The 19,077-nt window shown below is 34.0% G+C and overlaps 2 protein-coding genes across 3 annotated transcripts; both read left to right on the top strand.

Moving 5' to 3' along the window:
- The first annotated feature begins 266 nt into the window (after positions 1–266).
- Positions 267–13,561, top strand: efcab6 (EF-hand calcium binding domain 6). The gene is made up of 31 exons (XM_051099757.1): positions 267–371; positions 644–794; positions 872–1,092; positions 1,748–1,827; positions 2,168–2,237; positions 2,324–2,460; positions 2,550–2,668; positions 3,052–3,173; positions 3,257–3,405; positions 3,475–3,549; positions 3,693–3,810; positions 3,898–4,071; positions 4,894–4,971; positions 5,114–5,274; positions 5,345–5,449; positions 5,527–5,701; positions 5,787–5,901; positions 5,988–6,103; positions 7,015–7,244; positions 7,326–7,413; positions 7,778–7,896; positions 8,486–8,644; positions 8,745–8,900; positions 8,989–9,205; positions 9,420–9,617; positions 10,560–10,787; positions 10,859–11,059; positions 11,148–11,334; positions 12,861–13,045; positions 13,142–13,291; positions 13,383–13,561. The coding sequence occupies exons 1-31, from the start codon at positions 342–344 to the stop codon at positions 13,503–13,505; spliced, it is 4,437 nt and encodes a 1,478-aa protein (XP_050955714.1). The 5' UTR covers positions 267–341; the 3' UTR covers positions 13,506–13,561.
- Positions 13,562–13,902: 341 nt separating this feature from the next.
- LOC127156734 (patatin-like phospholipase domain-containing protein 2) lies at positions 13,903–18,961 on the top strand. Of its 2 annotated transcripts, none has more exons than XM_051099763.1 (9): positions 13,903–14,178; positions 14,371–14,620; positions 14,716–14,781; positions 17,738–17,947; positions 18,032–18,092; positions 18,168–18,314; positions 18,404–18,509; positions 18,587–18,688; positions 18,764–18,961. In XM_051099763.1, the coding sequence occupies exons 1-9, from the start codon at positions 14,162–14,164 to the stop codon at positions 18,828–18,830; spliced, it is 1,026 nt and encodes a 341-aa protein (XP_050955720.1). In that variant the 5' UTR covers positions 13,903–14,161; the 3' UTR covers positions 18,831–18,961. The 2 variants fall into 2 exon arrangements, with proteins under 2 accessions (XP_050955720.1, XP_050955719.1); XM_051099762.1 differs by having other exon boundaries at positions 14,388–14,620.
- Positions 18,962–19,077: the final 116 nt, after the last annotated feature.

Here is a 19,077-nt window from a genome sequence, read left to right on the forward strand (position 1 = left end):
GGCGGAGGAAGAGAGAACAGCTACGTCATGCTCGTCACTATTTTCTTTAATAAATATGGAGACGAATTGCAGTTTATGTGACGATCCACACGAATTTGCACTGTTTGTTCCTTGGCTCTCTCGATTAAAAATTATTTTGCAGTTTATTCGCTTTTTTAGTAGAACACGATGTGCATCCTGATTACTGGTTGGCTAAGCGTTACAGGAGGCGGAGCCAACTCCTGATTGACAGCTAGACCATATCCATGGGAACAGCCAAGCGTCCTCGACAGGCTACAGAGGTGTTGTGGTCAAGTTTTTAGTTTGAACAACGACAGTGTAAATACGAATTTAACACAAGAATGCGTCCGAGGTCCGCTGTGGAGAGATGGGTTAGTATACAGACACTTTACCTGTATAATTTCTGAATGAAAAATGGCCAGGTTTAACTGCTAAGGAAATAGGTTCTCCTTTAAGACGCTGCTGGTCCTTAAAATCTTAATAAAAACTTTCTAAAAAAGTTTAAAACTTTGTATAGTGAAGACTAACATTATAATATATGATAATATATTATATAATAACTTTAAAATGATAAAGAAAACAAAACCAATACTGTATATCAAAAAAGCTGTTTACCAAAATATGTTATGTTGGTTACATTCAGGTGTCACCGTCACCACAGATGCCTCAAATGTCAAGCCATATAGATCTGAGGCCTATAACACAAGGGCTCGCCATCATCCCCAGAGCTAAGAGTGCGTCTCGGATTTCCACAGGAGAATTCTCAAGAAGAAACACGATCAAGTCTGACTCTGGTATGGTCTATGCTGTTTATATTCTTGGTAATGATGGAAACGCAGGTTGCTGAGGAGATATTCTGTTTTATTTACAGCCTCCTCTGTGCAGTCAGTGGCAGATGAGAATCTTTCTTTGGGAGACATTGAAAACCTACTCTTGGAGAGAATCAAGGACAAAAAAGAGGACCTAAAAGCTGCTTTTGAAGCCTTTGATCAGGAAGGCAACAAAACTGTCACCAAAGGAGAGTTCAGACGTGTAATCGAGGGGTTTCTTGTTCCACTCACCGAATCTCAGTTTGAGGGTCTGTTGGCAAAGGTGTGTTCATTTTATATTACAACAGTCACTGCCTTCAGTGCACTTATATGCATATTCTGTAATTAATTACTCACCCTCATGTTGTTCCAAACCTGTAAACTTTAATTTATCTTTGGAACACAAATGAAGATATTTTTGATGAAATCCGAGAGCTTTCTGACCCTGCATAAACAGCAACACAACTGACACGTTCAAGGCCAAGAAAGGTAGTAAGGACATTGTTAAAATAGTCCTTGTGACATCAGTGGTTCAGCCTTAAGTTTAGTAAGTTTTTGAATAAAGAAGAAAGAAACTGTTGAATAAAGTTTTTATTTTCTTTGCGCAAAAAACGTACTCTTGTAGCATTACGGTTGAACCACTGATGTCACATAGACTATTTTAATGATGTCTTTACCACCTTTCTGGGCCTTGAATGTTGTAGTTGTGTTGCTGTCTATGCAGGGTCGGAAAGCTCTTAGATTTTATCAAAAATATCATAATTTGTGTTCTGAAGATGAACAAAAGTCTTACAAGTTTGGAATGGCATGAAGGTGAGTAATTAATGACAGAATTTTCATTTTTGGATGAACTATCCCTTTAAGCATTGATTTTTTTTTCCTATTATGTGATTGGTATTTTCACTCATTTCAACTTCATTAAAATATTTTTTTATTAGATTGACTTAACAGAAAATGGAACAATTTCTTACATGGAGTTTCTCAGAAGATACTGCAAGGTTTCATCTGCAGTAGGCAGGTAATGTTTGCTTTTGTAGATGTTTTCATAATTATTATATTTTCTTAATTTATACACTCCATTTCAAAAGTTTGGGGTTGGTAAGATAAAAGAAGTCACTCATGCTCAAATCAAGCTATTTGATCAAAAATACAGTAAAACTAACAATGTTATAAATGTAATTTATTCCTATGATACAAAGCTGAATTTTCAGCATCGTTAATTCAGTCTTCAGTGTCACATGATCCTTTAGAAATCATTTTAATATTCTGATTTAGTGCTAAAAAACATTTCATATTATTATCAAGGTTGAAAGAGGAAAAGCATTTCTTCATATATACAACATATAATTTCTTAACAGAATCCCATGCAGGAGTGGAAGTTACAGAAACTTGTCACTTGGAGAACTACAGTGTCGTCTGAAAGATAAGGTGTAGAGTATAGCACGGTATGAATTTTACATCAATATTTACCTGTTGATGTTAGTGTGTAATATCCATGATTCTCATCATTTCAGATTGGAGGCAATTTGAAAAACATCACCAGGGCTTTTCGGCTATTTGACTACAACAGTGACGGGCAGATACAGCAACATGAGCTGCGTAAAGTCCTTGAGAGATACTGCTTTCCCATGAGTCAGCTGGAATTCCACAGGTCCCGGTTTATCATTTAAAGGAACGCTCCTGATGCATTATTGTTTTCCCCAAATGCTAAGTGTTTTGTGTATATGTTTTTTCTTCTAGACTATGGTCGCATTACAGCATGAATAATTCTGACACAATATCTTACAAGGAGTTTCTTGAGAAGCTTGGTGTTGACTGTGAAAACTATAGAAAAATTGCACCAGATTCTATACAGCTGGGTAAAGTTATATGAAATAAATTATGTAATATGATAAGATTATTAATTTTACCATCAGAATACATAATACAGTTGAGGTCAAAAGTTTACATACACCTTGCAGGGTATGCAAAATATTAATTATTTTACCAAAACAAGAGGCTCTTAATACATTGTGTTTCCTTATGAAGCATCAGTGAGCGTTTGAACCTTCTGTAATAGTTGCATATGAGTTCCTTAGTTGTCCTCAGTGTGAAAAGATGGATCTCAAAATCATACAGTCATTGTTGGAAAGGGTTCACAAACACAAAAATGCACAAAAAACACAAAAAAACTTTTGACCTCAACTGTAATTAAATAAGTTGAATCAGAATAAAATCTACTTTGATTTGCATCTGGCTTCAGCACTGAATTGGGACACTGTCAGTCGTGCTGCAACAAGACCTAAAAGTAAGACAAGCATAAGGGCTTTCTCAAGCAAATCAAAGGACAACTTGGATGAAGTCCAGACCAGGTTTTTAAGCAAAGTGAGTATCACAGAGGTCATTATTTAATCTAAAACATGAGAATTTCATTAAAATAAGTCTAAGTTTTCTATTTTGATTTACAGATAAAGAAGAATTACAGCCTTGTTGAAAAAGCTCTGCAGGCATTTGACATCACAGACAGTGGATTTGTCTCTCAAGAGGATCTCAGATCTGTCCTCAGTAATTTCCTCTTTCCCATGGATGATAATATCTTCAGGGAGTTACTGAATAGGTATGAGATATTAGCATATCATTTATGTACCTCTCTGAATGCAATTCATCTATTGATTTATTGTCCCAGATTTGGAGTGAGCAGCACAGAGCCTGTGCAATGGAGAATATTTCTTGGATTGTTCAAAGACGACATGGCTGTACAGTAAGTTGGCTGTGAAGTTATTGTTAGTCTCCTAGAAATCAATAATATTTGAACACACTTTTAACATACTGAAGGATCCTGTGCATGCAAAAGTATTTTTTTTATCTTTGATTATACATATATTTTTTTAATGTCTCAACCAGGAAAGATTCTGCTCCAGCAACTCCAGACACATGCAGTATTGAAGCAATTTTACGAAAACTACGTCAACATGTTTCTAATAATCAGCCTTTTCTAGAAGCCTTTCTGGATTTTGATAAAGTATGCTTTGAGACAGAGAAAAAATTGATGATAAAAAGTTATGATAAAAATCACAGCTATTCATATTAATGACAATTGTTTGTGCAGAACAGAACAGGGTTTATCAGTAGAGATGAACTATGCAGGGTTCTGGAAAACCTGAACTTCCATCTGAACGATGAGCAGTTCACTGCTCTAGCTGATGGTTTGGATGTGGAACATACAGATGCCATAAATTACCAACAATTCCTGGACTTCCTCCATCTCCAAAGACCAACTGTGGTATTATAACCTTTGCAGTACTGTAATATCCATGGTCACAATTTACCTTTAAAAAGACAAAAATGAAAATAGGGAAAAAAGTAAATATTACATGAATTTTGTAAAATATTACATGAAGTTTATTATTAGGATCCTTAAGATTTTTTACAATGTGACATTATTTTCAGGACAATCAAGCTCATTTGACCCATTTCTCATTACTGCAATATGTAAATTGCGATTACTGAAACAAAATAATAATAAAATTAATTAAATAATTAATTAATTAAAAAAAAAACAACACATTTTGAACTCTCATAGATTCTTGACAAGATTTTTCTTGACAAGTTTTGCATATATACAGTTTAAGTCAAGAGTTAACATACACCTTGCAGAATCTGCAAAATGTTAATTATTTTACCAAAATAAGAGGAATCATACAAAATGCATGTTATTTTATATTTAGTACTGACCTGAATAAGATATTTCACATAAAAGATGTTTACATATAGTCCAAGAGAAAATAATAGTTGTATTTATAAATTCAACTATTATTTTTATAGGTTTGAACCTTCTGTAATAGTTGCATATGAGTCCCTCAGTTGTCCTCAGTGTGAAAAGATGGATCTCAAAATCACAGTCATTGTTGGAAAGGGTTCAAATACACAAAACTGCTGAAAAACAAGCATTTTGTATGATCCCTCTTATTTTGGTTTAATAACATTTTGCAAATTCTGCAAGGTGTATGTAAACTTTTGACTTATATATATATATATATATATATAGGTTATTTGTGAATTTAAAATGATTCAACATAAAAACTGTTTTGTGAATTTACTACAGGAGACACCAAAGCTCAATAAAAAGGTTTCAGAACGGTTAAACACATTGCCGTCCACAGCAACAGCAACGCAGAATGCTGTAAGTAATATTCAGGGTTTTTTTCTTTAGGCTAACATTCAATTTTACAGTTATTTGTTCTGTATATTTAGCTGCAAAAAATCAAAGATTACTAAAAAATCAATCTTAGTTTTATCACACGCAAAATTTTGTCTCTCTACAGGTGAAACAGATTCTAACGGAGAAGCTCTCTGAGAACTATGATATGCTGATTGAAACTATCAACAGCACAACCCAAAACCAGAGTGACACCATCCCCCTAGAAGACCTTAAGAGACTGATCCAACAACACGGACTACCACTGTCTGAGCACCACTTCAGCAAGTGAGTCTCACTTCTCTGCTCTCCGCCTTACCTCTGGATATTGACTAACTCCCCCTGTTTACTCTCAAAGGCTTTGCGAACCGTTTTTGGAGGGTGGAAATGTGAACTACAAGCTGTTTTTGAAGAGCTTAGGTGTTCCAGAGACGACTGAGGGCCGCCTCAGTATCTTTGAGAGGTTTGTGTTATCAATAATAAGCATAAGTGATATGTAACACCCAACCCTAATGAGGAATGGTTTTTGGTTAAATACAGGGAGGAAAAGGCACAAGAAGCCTCCATGTTGAACATCAAAGCACAAGCAGTAAAGGATGTTGTCCTGAGGAAACTCAAAGACAGGCTTCAGAGGCACGGGATGTCCCTTCAGGACTATCTGATGTCTAAAAGGAAAAGCATGACAGTAGTGCTCACTCTGAGAGATTTCTGCAAGGTATGATCTGAGATCAGGTCAGACAGTCATAACTATATTTAGTTATTTATATTTACATTGTTTACATTGTCACTCTTGCTTTTAGATTCTGGATGATTGTGGTATATACTTGGAAGGACCCCAGTTTCAGATGCTTATCGAGTCTCTTGGTTTTAATTTGGGTTCAATTTCTGTTACTGACTTTGTGGCCAAATATGAAGGTTTGATTTTTCACAACAGATAATCTGTTTTCTTAACAAAAGCATATGGCACAAAACATAATTTATCTAATTTCTCTTCATCACAGAAGTAACAATACCAGAAAAAGATAAAGGAGGACAGACAAATTTACACATGTCCACACTTTTGACTGCAGAGGACTGTCTAGCTCAACTTAAAAAGAGGATCAAGGAATATCATGGGGTATCAAAGCAACAGATCATTTTAATTATTCACTAATTTACTACTAAAATGTGTCTAAATACATTGTAGGCCACTCTATACAGTACTAGTCAAAAGTTTCTAAATAGTAAGATTTTTAAGGTTTTTTCTGCTCACCAAGCCTGAATTTATTTGTCACAAAGTACGGCAAAAACAGTCAAATTCTGAAATATTTTTATTGTTTAAAATATTTGCTTTCTGTTTAAATATATATTAAAAATGTAATTCATTTCTGTGATCAAACTGAATTTTCAGCATCATTAGTAGTATCATTAGTATCATTTATTAGTAGTATTATCAATATTCAAAACAGTTGAGTACACTGTTTTTCAGGAGTCTTTGATGAATAGAAATCCAAAGATTAGCATTTATCTGAAATAAAAAAGCTTGTGTAACTTTATACATTATAAAGCACAAAAGCTTGGAGTCAGGAAAAGAAATTGTAGAAATTAATACTTTTATTTAGCAAGGATGCTTTAAATTGATCAAAAGTGATGATAAAGGCATTTATAATGTTATAAATAATTTGTATTTCAGATAAATGCTATTCTTATGAACTTTCTATTCATCAAAAATTAGCAGCAAAACAGCATATTAGAATGATTTCTGAAGGATCATGTGACTAGAATAATGATTCTAAAAGGTCAGCTTTGAAATCACAGGAATAAATTACATTTTAAAATAGTACTGTTTTTGCTGTATTTTGGATCAAATAAATGCAAACTTGGTAAGCAGAAGAGACTTCTTTAAAAAAACAAAAACTTTTGACTGATAGTGTATTTAGTCTTTATCATGGTATTAATAAATATTGCATTTTTAAATGTTTAAAAACTATACTTGTAGCAGAATAAGTCCCACTGCTTCCAACATCTTTACCTCACTCTTGTTTGCAGGATACTCTGACTGCTTTTCGCCTCATGGACAAGAACCGAGATGGTGTGGTGAATCGGAATGACTTCAGAGCTCTCTTTGACAGCCTGATGTTTGTAACCCAGGAGAAGGAGTATCAGAGATTGGCTGACTTGTTGGGCCTTACGCCTGGCTGCACACTCAACTACGCTGAGTTCCACAACAAAGTCCTCTCTAGCAGCAAGATGAAATCACACCACCTTGATAACACCTCGTAAGAATCATTTACTTCTAGGGAATTCATAGTTATATTTATCTTAGCTGTTTTTGTAACAAAAATCTTTTTATTTTTCAGACGAGACGGATATCTTGACATTGCATGTGACCAAGTTCATGACTACTTAGCAGCCGTTGCACAGAAAAGACCTTCAGAGCTCTTAAAGGTAATCTACATCCAGTCCTGGTGATTAAAAGGGCACTTTTTTTTTTAAAGCTATATGGCAGTTTTCATGAAGGTACACTGACACCTAGTGACGTAGATGTAGCATAATGCAAAAATATAACTTTCAGTTACCAATACTGGAGTAGAAATGCATTATTAGCAGGCAGCCATGTGTTTATGTTTTTAGAAAGATAAACTGAGTAGTATTCAGCTGATCATGTGACCATCTCAAAATGGTGGCTGCCATGTGGAGACCTCCTGCTTGTACAAACTTTTTAATGAAGAATTAAAGTAAACTATTTACTATTTTATAATTATAATTCTATTGTAAACTATTTTATAACTATTTACAATTGTGTTGACAGGCCTTTTGTCAGTTGGGTGACGATGTAAAAAGCATCATGACCAAAAATGGCCTAAAGCAGCTACTTTTTAAATACTACATGCCCATCACACCAAATGAGTTTGAAAAACTCTGGTGCAGGTAAGCAAGTGAATTTCATTCACAGTAAATTTGTTTTTAACGACTATATGGGTTCCTCAATGCATTTGATAGCTGATCCAGAATCAGTATTAGCATGTTATTGAAGGGATAATTAAGCCAAAAATAAAAGTTGTCATTAATTATGCCTTTGTTCATCTTTGAAACACAAATAATGATATTTTTGATGAAATCCGAGAGCTTTCTGACATGGTAGAGAAGAAATTGTTGAATAAAGTCATTATTTTTGTTTTCTTTGTGCACAAAAAGTATTCTCGTAGCCTCATAACATTACAGTTGAACCACTGATGTCACATGTACTGTTTTATGTCCCTACTACCTTTCTGGGCCTTGAACGTGTGAGTTGTGCTGCTGTCTATGCAGGGTCAGAAATCTTGCAGATTTCATCAAAAATATCTTAAATTGTGTTTTGAAGATGAATGAAGGTCTTACGGGTTTGGAAAGACATGAAAGTAATTATTGACAGAATTTTCATTTTTGGGTGACTGTCCCTTTAATTAAAATATATATCTGGAAAACATTCGGAAATATATCTGCTATAAATAAAACAAAAAAAACTTTTTTTTCACAGATATGATGAAGGGGGGAATGGTTTTGTCACTCAGGTGGAGTTTTTAAGAAAGCTTCAAGTCACATCAGATGAAGACAGCCAATCAGACGCTTTACAAGAACAGCCCACAGAGAGGACGATTTCCACGCCTGACCTGGATGTTATGCTACAAAATCTTAGGTTAAAAATGATTTCTTTATCAAATGTCAAAAGTAAAGGTGAACGAAAATGTTCTCCTTATAGATAAAATAGCGTTACATGAACCTATTTGTGTTTAAAGGAAGTGGATCGAGAGAGACTTTGAGAATGTTAGTGGAAGCCTTGTGGTTCTGGATAAAAACAAAGATGGTCATGTGACCGTGACGGACCTGCTCTCTCTCCTGTACAGACATGGCTTTCGACTAACAGAACCACAGCTCACGCATCTACTGAACCTGTAACTCTCTATATCAGACATGTTCATTTATTTACTCAAAATATGGGGAGTGTTGTGAGTTACAGCATTATTGTTTCCTTTTTTTCAGCCTTGGCTTTGATGGCAGTCTGAAGGAGCTGCCATACCTTGATTTCCTAAAGCATCTCGCTGGACCTCAATTTTCCAGTGGGTCTGCAGTCGAGCCTTCTCAAGGTCCATCTGTGGGTTCTCCAGAACCGGTGGAAGATGTAGAGGTGCTGAGCCCAGAAAGAGCCATACAGAGAGTCAAGGAGCTGGTAACTGCTTCCTCAGATACTCTCTACAAGGTACTGACTGTTTATATAGTATATTAAGTGCTCTAGAGATGTTTTTACATGAAGTGTGCTGCAATAACAGAGCTGTGTGAAGTAGTTTGTAAACACCACTCTACCAAAAGTTTGGTGTCATTTTTTCAAAGAAACTAATATTTTTACTTAGCAAGAATCCAATTTCATTATAAAAGATTTTCATTTCAAATGCTGTTCTTTTCAAATTTTCTAGGCCTTCTCTGCATTTGATAAGACTGGAGATGGTGTGATACCACAAACAGAATTTCGGCAAGTACTGGACCATTTCTGCATGCGTCTCTCAGATGTGCAGTTCAGGAAGTTGCTGTCTGAGCTGAGAATAAATGAAGGGAAGGAAATTATGATTGACTGGAAGGAATTTCTGCAAGCCTTCAACCTCCACAAACAAGAGGTTAGAAGTTTTTAATGGTTAAAGGAGAGGTCCACTTCCAGAACAACAATTTACAAATAATTTGTCTTCAGTCGTGAAGAAATTATGGTTTTTGAAGAAAACATTTCCGGATTTTTCTCCATATAATGGACTTCATTGGTGCCCTGATTTTGAACTTTGAAAATGTAGTTTAAATGCAGCTTCAAAGGGCTCTAAACGATCCCAGCCGAGGAAGAAGGGTCTTACCTAGCGAAACGATTGGTCATTTTTTTCTAAAAATAAAAATTTGTATACTTTTTAAGCACAAAAGCTTGTGTAGCACAGGCTCTGGGATGCGCATCCACGGCGCTACGTACTATAGAATCACATTGAAAGGTCACACGGAACGTAGGCGGAGCTACAGACCCAGTGTTTACAAAGCAAACGTGCAAAGACTAAGGAAGTGCATGTAAGTCAAACGCTGTTTACAAACAAAAAGGTACAACGATGTCAACGTCGCCATACTCTACCTTTTTGAGCCAAGTACGATGAACTTAGACGTGATTCGTAGCATTGTGGACGTGTATCCCAGAGCCTGTGCTACACAAGCTTTTGTGCTTAAAAAGTATACAAATTTTTCTTTTACGAAAAAATGACCAATCGTTTCGCTAGATAAGACTTAGATTTAGAGCCCTTTGAAGTTGCATTTAAACTACATTTTGGAAGTTCAAAATCGTGGGGCACCAATGAAGTCCATTATATGGAGAAAAATCCTGAAATGTTTTCCTCAAAAACCATAATTTCTTCACGACTGAAGACAGAAGAACATCTTGGATGATAAGGGGGTGAGTACATTTTTTGTAAATTGTTGTTTTGGAAGTGGAGTTCTCCTTTAAGTTTTACTTTTTGCACAATATCAAACAAATATCATAATTTAGAATGGTCGTAGTTGGTGTATAATAAAACACTTTATTTCTTTAACAGACGGCAGATGAATGGCTAAAGAAAATCCACAAGATGCGCTTTCCTAATCAGCCCCGACCTTTAGTCATCAGTGACATTTTGAGGCGGGTACAGGAGGTTGTTTCGGCCCGCATCTACACTATAGCAAAGGAGATAGTAGACCTAGACTATGCCAATATAAACACAATCTCCAAAATGGATTTTAAGACCATTTGTGATCGTCACTTCATGAGACTCACCAACGAACAGGTAATTTCCAGTATCACATGAGCTTCTCTAATAGTTCCCTCAATAGCTTGAAACACAATCAACTTTTTCAGTTTGAAGACCTGTGGAAAATGCTACCAGTTAATGGCTTTGGAAATCTGGAATATCGAGAATTCCTGAAAAAGTTCAGTGGAGAACAGCCGGGCCAGGAAAAGGTTGCTAAATCATTATCGGGTTCAGCAAGATCAGCGCTGGAGAGACCAGCATCCCTCAGACGCCCCAAAACTGCACCCTGTGCCTTTAGACGCTCTTTGGTACATTTATTGGTTTGCTTCTTCTCGCTATATTGGAGTTTATAAGTGTCTTCAATGTCTTTTTGTATCTCACCACCCCTGTCTGCAGTCATCAGTCTCAGAGCAGCTTCAGAGACCCTCCACAGCGAGCAGAAGGTCCACACCACTGCTGAATTGTGAGGATGTGGAGATGAAGGTGCGTCCAAAGATCCAGGACTGTTGGAGGCACATCCAGAGGAGATGCAGGCAGGCGGACCCTGAGAGGACCGGAGAGATAGATGTGGATATATTTCTAGGTACATTTTTGAGGCCAGATATTTTTTCTATTTATCATTTACAGCACCTTTCAAACATATAAAAAGTCTTTAAAAACTAGGGAAAAGTAATTGAAATGAGTAAAAAGTATTTTTTTCTAGCTATGCTCAGATCTTTAATATTCTTGCTTTAACTTGTTTACAAACCTTTTTAATGAATCGTTAAAACCTGTTTGGGAAAAAAAGGGAAAGTCAATTAATTATTTTTTATTTTTCTGAATTATTATATTTTCTTAAAGATTTATTAGTAAATGGGTCTGAATTATAATGATTTTTAAAAAATATAATATGAATCATTAAAAACAGTTTAGAAGTAGGTCAGAATGATTTAATAGCGAATGGATCTGAAATATAATGATTTTTATATAATTATAAATAATATTATATATAAATGTATACAGTAAGTTCTATTTTATTTTTTTATATAATTTAATTTATAACATATATTTATAATATGAAATATTATGCATAACATTTCATGAGATGTATAACATATAATTTATATAATTATTATTATATATTATTCTAATAATTATTAATTATAAAATCATGGGAAAGTCAAGGAATTATTTTTTAATTTAATTTTGTTTTTTTCTGAAAGATTTGTTAGCAAATGGGTCTTAATTGTAATGATTTTCAAAAAATATAATATTAATCATTAAAAACAGGTCAGAATGATTTATTAGCAAATGGGTCTAAATTATAATTTTTATATTATATATAAAATAACATATATATAAATGTATATAAGTTCCATTTTATTTGTTTGTATAATTTAATTCATAACATATTTATAATATGAAATATTATGCATAACATTTCATAATATATATTATATATAATTATTATGGAATTATAATAATTATTAATTATAAAACTGTATTTTAAAAAATGGAAAAGTCAAGTAATTATTTATTTTTTTTTCTGAAAGATTTATTAGCAAATATGTCTTAATAGTCATGATTTTCAAAAAAAATATAATATGAATCGTTTAACAGTTCAAAAGTAGGTCACAATGATTTATTAGCAAATGGGTCTAAATTATAATTTTTATATAATTATAAATAACAATATAAAATAATATATATAAATGTTTATAAGTTTCATTTTATTTGTTTGTATAATTTAATTCATCACATATATTTATAATATAAAATATTATGCATAACATTTCATAATATATATTGTATATAATTTATATATTAATTATAAAACTATTTTTAAAAAAGGGAAAGTCAAATAATTATTAATATTATTATTTTTTATTATTTTTTCTGAAATTTTAGCAAATGGGTCTGAATCATGATGAATTTGAAATAATATAACACAATACAGTATATTTTTTATGTATTTTAATATAGCAAGATAAAACATCTCATATTGCTGTTTTTTTTTTTTTTTTTTTTTGTGTGCTAAAATTGCAGTTCCTTACATTATATGTTATTTTATATTTTATGATTGTCACATTGTCACAATTTAAATGGTTATTTTAAACTGATGTTGTGCAGATATACTCCAGGGTCTCCATATTGAGCTGAGCCCACTTGAGTTTGAGCAGCTTGCTGTCAAATATGACATAAAAAACAGCGGACGTCTCTCATACCCGGACTTCCTGCGGCACTTTGTGCTCATGTTCAGTCCTCAAGTCAACACTTCATCCCACAGACTCAAACTGCAGCTCCCCAGGACACCAGTGAGTTCACTAGAATTACTGCCTGCTGTCATTCTGAATAGGCCAGTATAGTTGATGAACTGTGAATATACTTTTTTTTCTGACTTCCTCCTTCAGATGAGTCCCGGCCCACTGAGTGGCCAGTGTGCTGAAGCCATGCTGAGAATCTCCAGGCCCATCCAGCTCTTCTGGAGGCAGATGAGGCAAAAATTCATCGCCTTTGACAACGAGCGCACCGGAAAGATCTCACTTCAGGACTTCAGAAAGGTACAAGGCACTGTTTTATACTTAATATAAAAACACTTTCAGTTCATGTCCCGTATTTAATCATGCAAACTTTTGCATAATTTTTTTTTAGGTTCTGAGACAGTACAGTGTGAATCTGTCAGAGGAAGAATTCTTTCATTTCACATCTTTTTTTGACAAAAACCTCTCAGGAAAGATTTCATACAATGATTTTCTGCGCATTTTCCTCAAATGATTGCATTTTTTGTTTATTAGTTTTGCGTGTCATACTGCACCGCTTTAGCAACTTTAGTCAGGTTTTTTATTAAAAAAATAAATTGATTATTCCAATCCTTAAATTATGTTGTTTTTATTTATACAGTAAGAGAATGTGATTATAATATAATAAGAATTATGTAATTTTAATAACAATTTTATACATAATAAAAAAAAAATAAATTCTGAAAAAAAAATCATACTATATATAGGTGTATTTTTAATTTATCTATTTATTAGAAGAGTAAAAAGTACTTTCAAAACACAATCAGTGCTTTCAAGACCACTAATGTTTTGACAAAAAAAAAGTCCTGACCTCACAATGTTGTTTTTCCAGTACATGACCCCTGCGATTGCAACACTCTGTTTCGTAATAGTAGTACGTTGCCAGATACTATCACGTTTATTTGGACTTGGCAATTGATCACACATGCACTGCATAACCTCAGGGATTCATATGTTGGACAACATGCAGAAATCTGTTAAAGAATGGAATATTTCTTTTGCCGGCTGTGGATTTCTGATGGCTTACTACTGTGGAGTCTATTGCTGTTTATTCGAACGTGCCCAGTTTCTTCTTAAGGGGGCGAAGAAGATTTGTGGGGCTTCATCTGGTGCTCTCATGGGTGCAATATTATGCCAAATGTCTCCGGGTAGGTTTCAACAATTATTTCTAGTTTATAAACTTCACACAAGTTGTACAGAAGGCATTTGTCATGAATCCAAAACACAAATCTTTCGCATACACAATAAAATGATAGTGAACAGTAGTTTTAAAGCTATAAAACTCCCTATTTAATTTACTTTGATGACAATTATATTGATTAACATTGGTGATCCTAAAGGAAATTCCATTTTGAAGCCAAATGCTGTGAAAATTTGCTGGAAATGTCTCGAGAGGCTCGCAAAGGCGCTTTGGGTGCCGCGAATCCTTCCTTCAACCTGCTGAAGATTGTACGAAACTTCCTAAATCGAGACCTGCCCGATGATGCCCACCTGCTCGCCAGCGGACGGCTGTTTGTGTCCCTCACACGAGTATCAGATGGGACAAATGTGTTGTTGTCTGAGTTTGACAGTAAAGAAGATCTCATTCAGGTGAACTCAACTACCTTTTGCTGCTTGCATATGATGATTAGATAAGTGTTGTGAATAAGTGAATTTATGATTTACACTTTGCTCCCTGTTTGCAGGCTCTGATTTGTAGCTGCTTTTATCCTCTGTACTGTGGTGTGATTCCTCCAAGCTACCATGGAATAGTATGTAGCCAAACACAGCCTTTGAGTGTAGTTTTGTGGTACATTTGCAGTATAATTGTGAGTTTTTCAATTAACCCTCTGGTTGTGTTCTGATTCCTGTTACACTTGTGGTGTTCCCGATCAAAAATGACCGGACTCCAAACAATTGCTTATAAATCTGTCATTATGCTATATTATCCCCAAATATTGGATTCAATCTTTTTGTCAACTTGTTTTCTTTCATTTAGGACTGGTTTTGTGTTTCTATTTGCATCTGATTAATCGTAAGCATCATTTATCCGAAAGTAGGCAAACAACTAGTGTGCAGTAGTATTTTGTGCTTGCAAACATAAAGGCCTTGGACCTGTGTGTGTATGGATGCATGTATACTCACGCTATCTTACACACACACACAAACTATTGTGAGTATTATACCTATTTCATCCTACCCTGAACTGCATACAATATGTTTTTATGATAACTCTCTCTATGATAAATCTCTCACTCACACGCTCAAACTGCCTTGTCTTTAGTCTAGGTTTTGAGGCTTTCATGTTCTCACAGAGTAGACGAAAGTTTACAAATAAATGCTTTAGCACAGAGAGCTTCAGCTTGTTGTTTCATGATATTGTGTGCAGGAATATAAAATTAAAATATAACAGTTTTGGTTTGTTCCATGAAATGTTATAATGTAAATAATCTTAATGTGTTCTTTCTTGTATGTCATGATGGTCAGATTTAACAGAAACAAAATAAAGATCCTGTTTTTAGTGATCTTCCCCATTCACTTTCATTCACAAGTTGACATAAAGAATGAGTCCAATATTTGCTGATAATGTAGCATAATGAGAGATTTATAAGCAATTGTTTGGAGTCCGGTCATTTTTGACTGGGAACACCACAAGTGTGACTTTTTGCAATTTTGTGCAAAATAAAAGCATTGAAAAGCAAACTTCCTGATTAAACATTAAAGCACACAAATTTTCATAATTTTTTTATCATATTATTCATAAAAAATGATTTTTTCACTCAAAAAACGAGGTACCTTCTCTCAAAAAAAATGAGGCCTACGATTAATCGGATGCAAATAGAAACACAAAACCAGTCTTAAATGAAAGAAAACAAGTTGACAAAAATAAGAGATTAATAATAAGAGATTTATAAGCAGTTGTTTGGAGTCCGGGCATTTTGACCGGGAACACCACAAAAAATTACGAAAATTCGAAAAAAAAAATTCGGAGAAGTACTTAAACCCTGTGTGAACAAAGTCAGTGAAAGAGTCGTGAAAAAGAAAATCTTTTCCAGGTCAATTTGACCCGAACACAACCAGAGGTAATATTTTATTAGCTTTGATGTTTTGCTGGATTTAATATCTTGATATAACTGACACCAAGTGGTGTGGATGCAGTATCACGCATAAGCAAATGTTTTCAGTTGCCACTGAAAGCCGCGCAACTATAGGGAGCCTTTATTAATATATTCCACGAGCGAAAAAGTTTAAATGCACTTCTGACCTTTTTTACTTTAGAATTCTGAGTTTACGCTCAGTTTGCAGAAAAAAATGGAAGCTCATTTCTGCCACTGAATAAAAAATATGTTTTTGTGACTTTTTTCAGAATTGCGCGATATGAGCTTACAATTGCGAGTTATAAAGTCAGAATTGGGAGATATAAAAGTGACAGTTCTGTCTTTTTCTTAAAATTGCATTATATAAACTAGCATTTGCAAGTTATGAAGTCAGAATTGCATGATATAAAGTGACAATTTCCTACTTTTTTCTTAGAATTGCGTCATATAAATTCACAATTGCAAGAAAGTCAGAATTGCGAGATATAAAGTGACAGTTCTGACATTTTTCTTAGAATTGCGTGATGTAAACTCGCAATTGGGAGTTACAAAGTCAGAATTGCCGGATATAAACTCAGAAATGTGAGTTATAAGTCAGAATTTTGAGATATAGTGACAATTGACTTTTTTTCTCAGAACTGCGTAACAAATTCACAATTGCCAGTTATAAAGTCAGAATTGTGAGATAAAGTGACAATTCTGACTTTTTTTCTTAAAATTGGTTGATATAAACTCACATTTACAAGTTATGAAGTCAGAATTGCATAATATAAGCTTGAAATTACAAGTTATAGAGTCAGAATTGCGAGATATAAATTGACAATTCTGACTTTTTCTTAGAATTGTGAGATATAAATTCACAATTGCGAGGAAAAAAGGTCAGAATTGCGAGTTTATTTCTTGGAATTATGAGTTTATATCTAGCAATTCTGACTTTACAACTCGCAATTGCAAGTTTATGTCACGCAATTCTGAGAACTGCGCATTTACATCTCACAGTTCTGACTTCAAAACTCTCAATTGGGAGTTTATATCTAAAATTATGACTTAATTTTTCAGAATTGCAAGTTTAAGGCCTGGTTTCATATACAGGGCTTAGACTAAGCCAATATTAGGTCATAGTTCAATTAGGACATTTAAGTCATTTTTATAAACGTGCCTTAAAAAAAAAAACTGTTGTCCATCTTGAGACAAAACAAAGACATTGATATATTTTAAGATCAATAAGCGCAAGTTTCTTTCAGGTTAAACAGCTCAGATTTACGTTTTAGTCTGGGACTCGGCTTAAACCAAATTTATATCTCACAATTCTAAGGAAAAATTCAGAATCGTGAGATAAAAAGTCACAATTATCGTTTTTTATTTTTTATTCAGTGGTGGAAACGGGCTTCCATAAAAACGGGCTAAATGTAAATGTAATTTAATGTAAATTAAAAAGTTTTTTTCCTATGTTGATTATTGCTAGTGTAGAACTTTTGTTACATTTTTTTTAAGATGATATCATTTTCTTTTTATTTTAACATTCTAATTAGAAAAATATATACTGAATTTGTGTTTTATTTAGTTAGTTGTAATTAAATGTAATGTAAATTAAAGTCTAACCTTTTTCCCCTATTCTCTCTGTTTTCAGAGATATGTAGATGGAGCATTGAGTGATAACATGCCTTTCTCTAGTCTGAGGAACACCATCACCATTTCTCCTTTTTCCGGAGAAAGCGACATCAGTCCTTACGGCAACCCTTTTTACTTCCATGACATATACTACAATAACGTCAGCATTCACATCAACTTTATTAATGCACACCGAGTTGTCATCGCATTTTTTCCTCCAGAGCCAGAGGTTAGTTTTTGAATGCTTAATTTTCTCAAGACATTTTTAAAAGCATACTTAAGCCTGCATAACTTTGTTGTGGTGTTTCATAAGGTCTTGGCTGAGATGTGTCAAAATGGATATAAGGATGCTTTCCTTTTTTTAAAACAAAATGGTGAGCAGTCTTCTTGAAGATGACATTTGGGGTAGTTGTGTGGCTGTTAGTATCTAATATGGTTTTGTTTACCAGAACTCCTGAAACCCTCATCGCCACTGTCAGAGTTGACCCTGATTGATGAATGGGAGAATATTCCAACATCTAAGAAATGTATTAGTGAAAACAACCTAAGTGTGACTGGGAATTCTAAAAATATCCTTCCAGATTCCATCAAAAAAGGTAAGACAACAAATAATGCATCTAAAACCATGAACCAGTAAATCTTGATTATTATATGAAAAAAAAAATCTATTTTTCACCCTCTCCAGTGTTTTATACGGCTAGCTTGAGGGAAAATGAAGAGAGAGTGAATCTAGTTTCCTGTCTAATGTGGTTCATTTTGCCGGTGGAGGTGACTAACATAATGCTTTTAAGGTATATATGTCAAAAATTTGTAAAATTGAAATATCATAGTCTTACAATTTCATGCTAAGACCCTGAATGCTTTTTAGGCTTTTTGAGTGCACTCCAGAGATGTGGTCGTTTCTGCTGTGGATGTGGCAGATGACATTGAGAATAATTGGACAAACATTGAAGAAAGCTTTCTCAATAAGGTTTGAAAGATATTACATATCTAAATAATCCAAATATTAAGTGTGATGGACCTAAATAAGAATTTCTGCCTTCAGTTACTTGTGTATGCAGAAATATCCAAGTCTTCACCCACTCCATTCAACTTCCAACCCAACTCACTGACCAGCAACACCTCTTGTTTCTCCTCTTCTTATATACATTGTGTAATTATTTTGAATTTGAAAAAAAAAAAAGGTTTAGATTTTTATGTAACTGCACCACTTTAACATAAATAAAAATTCTGTCATTAATTACTCACCCTCATGTCGTTCCAAACCTGCAAGACCTTTCATCTTCGGAACACAAGTTAAGATATTTTTGATGAAATCTGAGAGAAAAGAAAGTCGTTGTTCAACAATGTAATGTTATA

The sequence above is a fragment of the Labeo rohita genome, chromosome 25 (assembly GCF_022985175.1).
Source record: "Labeo rohita strain BAU-BD-2019 chromosome 25, IGBB_LRoh.1.0, whole genome shotgun sequence".
Taxonomy (NCBI): domain Eukaryota; kingdom Metazoa; phylum Chordata; class Actinopteri; order Cypriniformes; family Cyprinidae; genus Labeo; species Labeo rohita.

What these genes read in the sequence shown, in the direction of transcription:
- efcab6 (XM_051099757.1), top strand. Translation starts at nt 342, where the DNA reads ATGCGTCCGAGGTCCGCTGTGGAGAGATGG. An exon ending in TTGAGGGTCTGTTGGCAAAG is followed by an intron (nt 1,093 to 1,747) that starts GTGTGTTCATTT and finishes TTTTTTTATTAG; the next exon opens with ATTGACTTAACAGAAAATGG. An exon ending in CACCACCTTGATAACACCTC is followed by an intron (nt 7,245 to 7,325) that starts GTAAGAATCATT and finishes TTTATTTTTCAG; the next exon opens with ACGAGACGGATATCTTGACA.
- LOC127156734 (XM_051099762.1), top strand. Translation starts at nt 13,956, where the DNA reads ATGCACTGCATAACCTCAGGGATTCATATGTTGGACAACATGCAGAAA. An exon ending in TTTTTCCTCCAGAGCCAGAG is followed by an intron (nt 17,948 to 18,031) that starts GTTAGTTTTTGA and finishes GTGTTTCATAAG; the next exon opens with GTCTTGGCTGAGATGTGTCA. An exon ending in CCTTTTTTTAAAACAAAATG is followed by an intron (nt 18,093 to 18,167) that starts GTGAGCAGTCTT and finishes TTTGTTTACCAG; the next exon opens with AACTCCTGAAACCCTCATCG.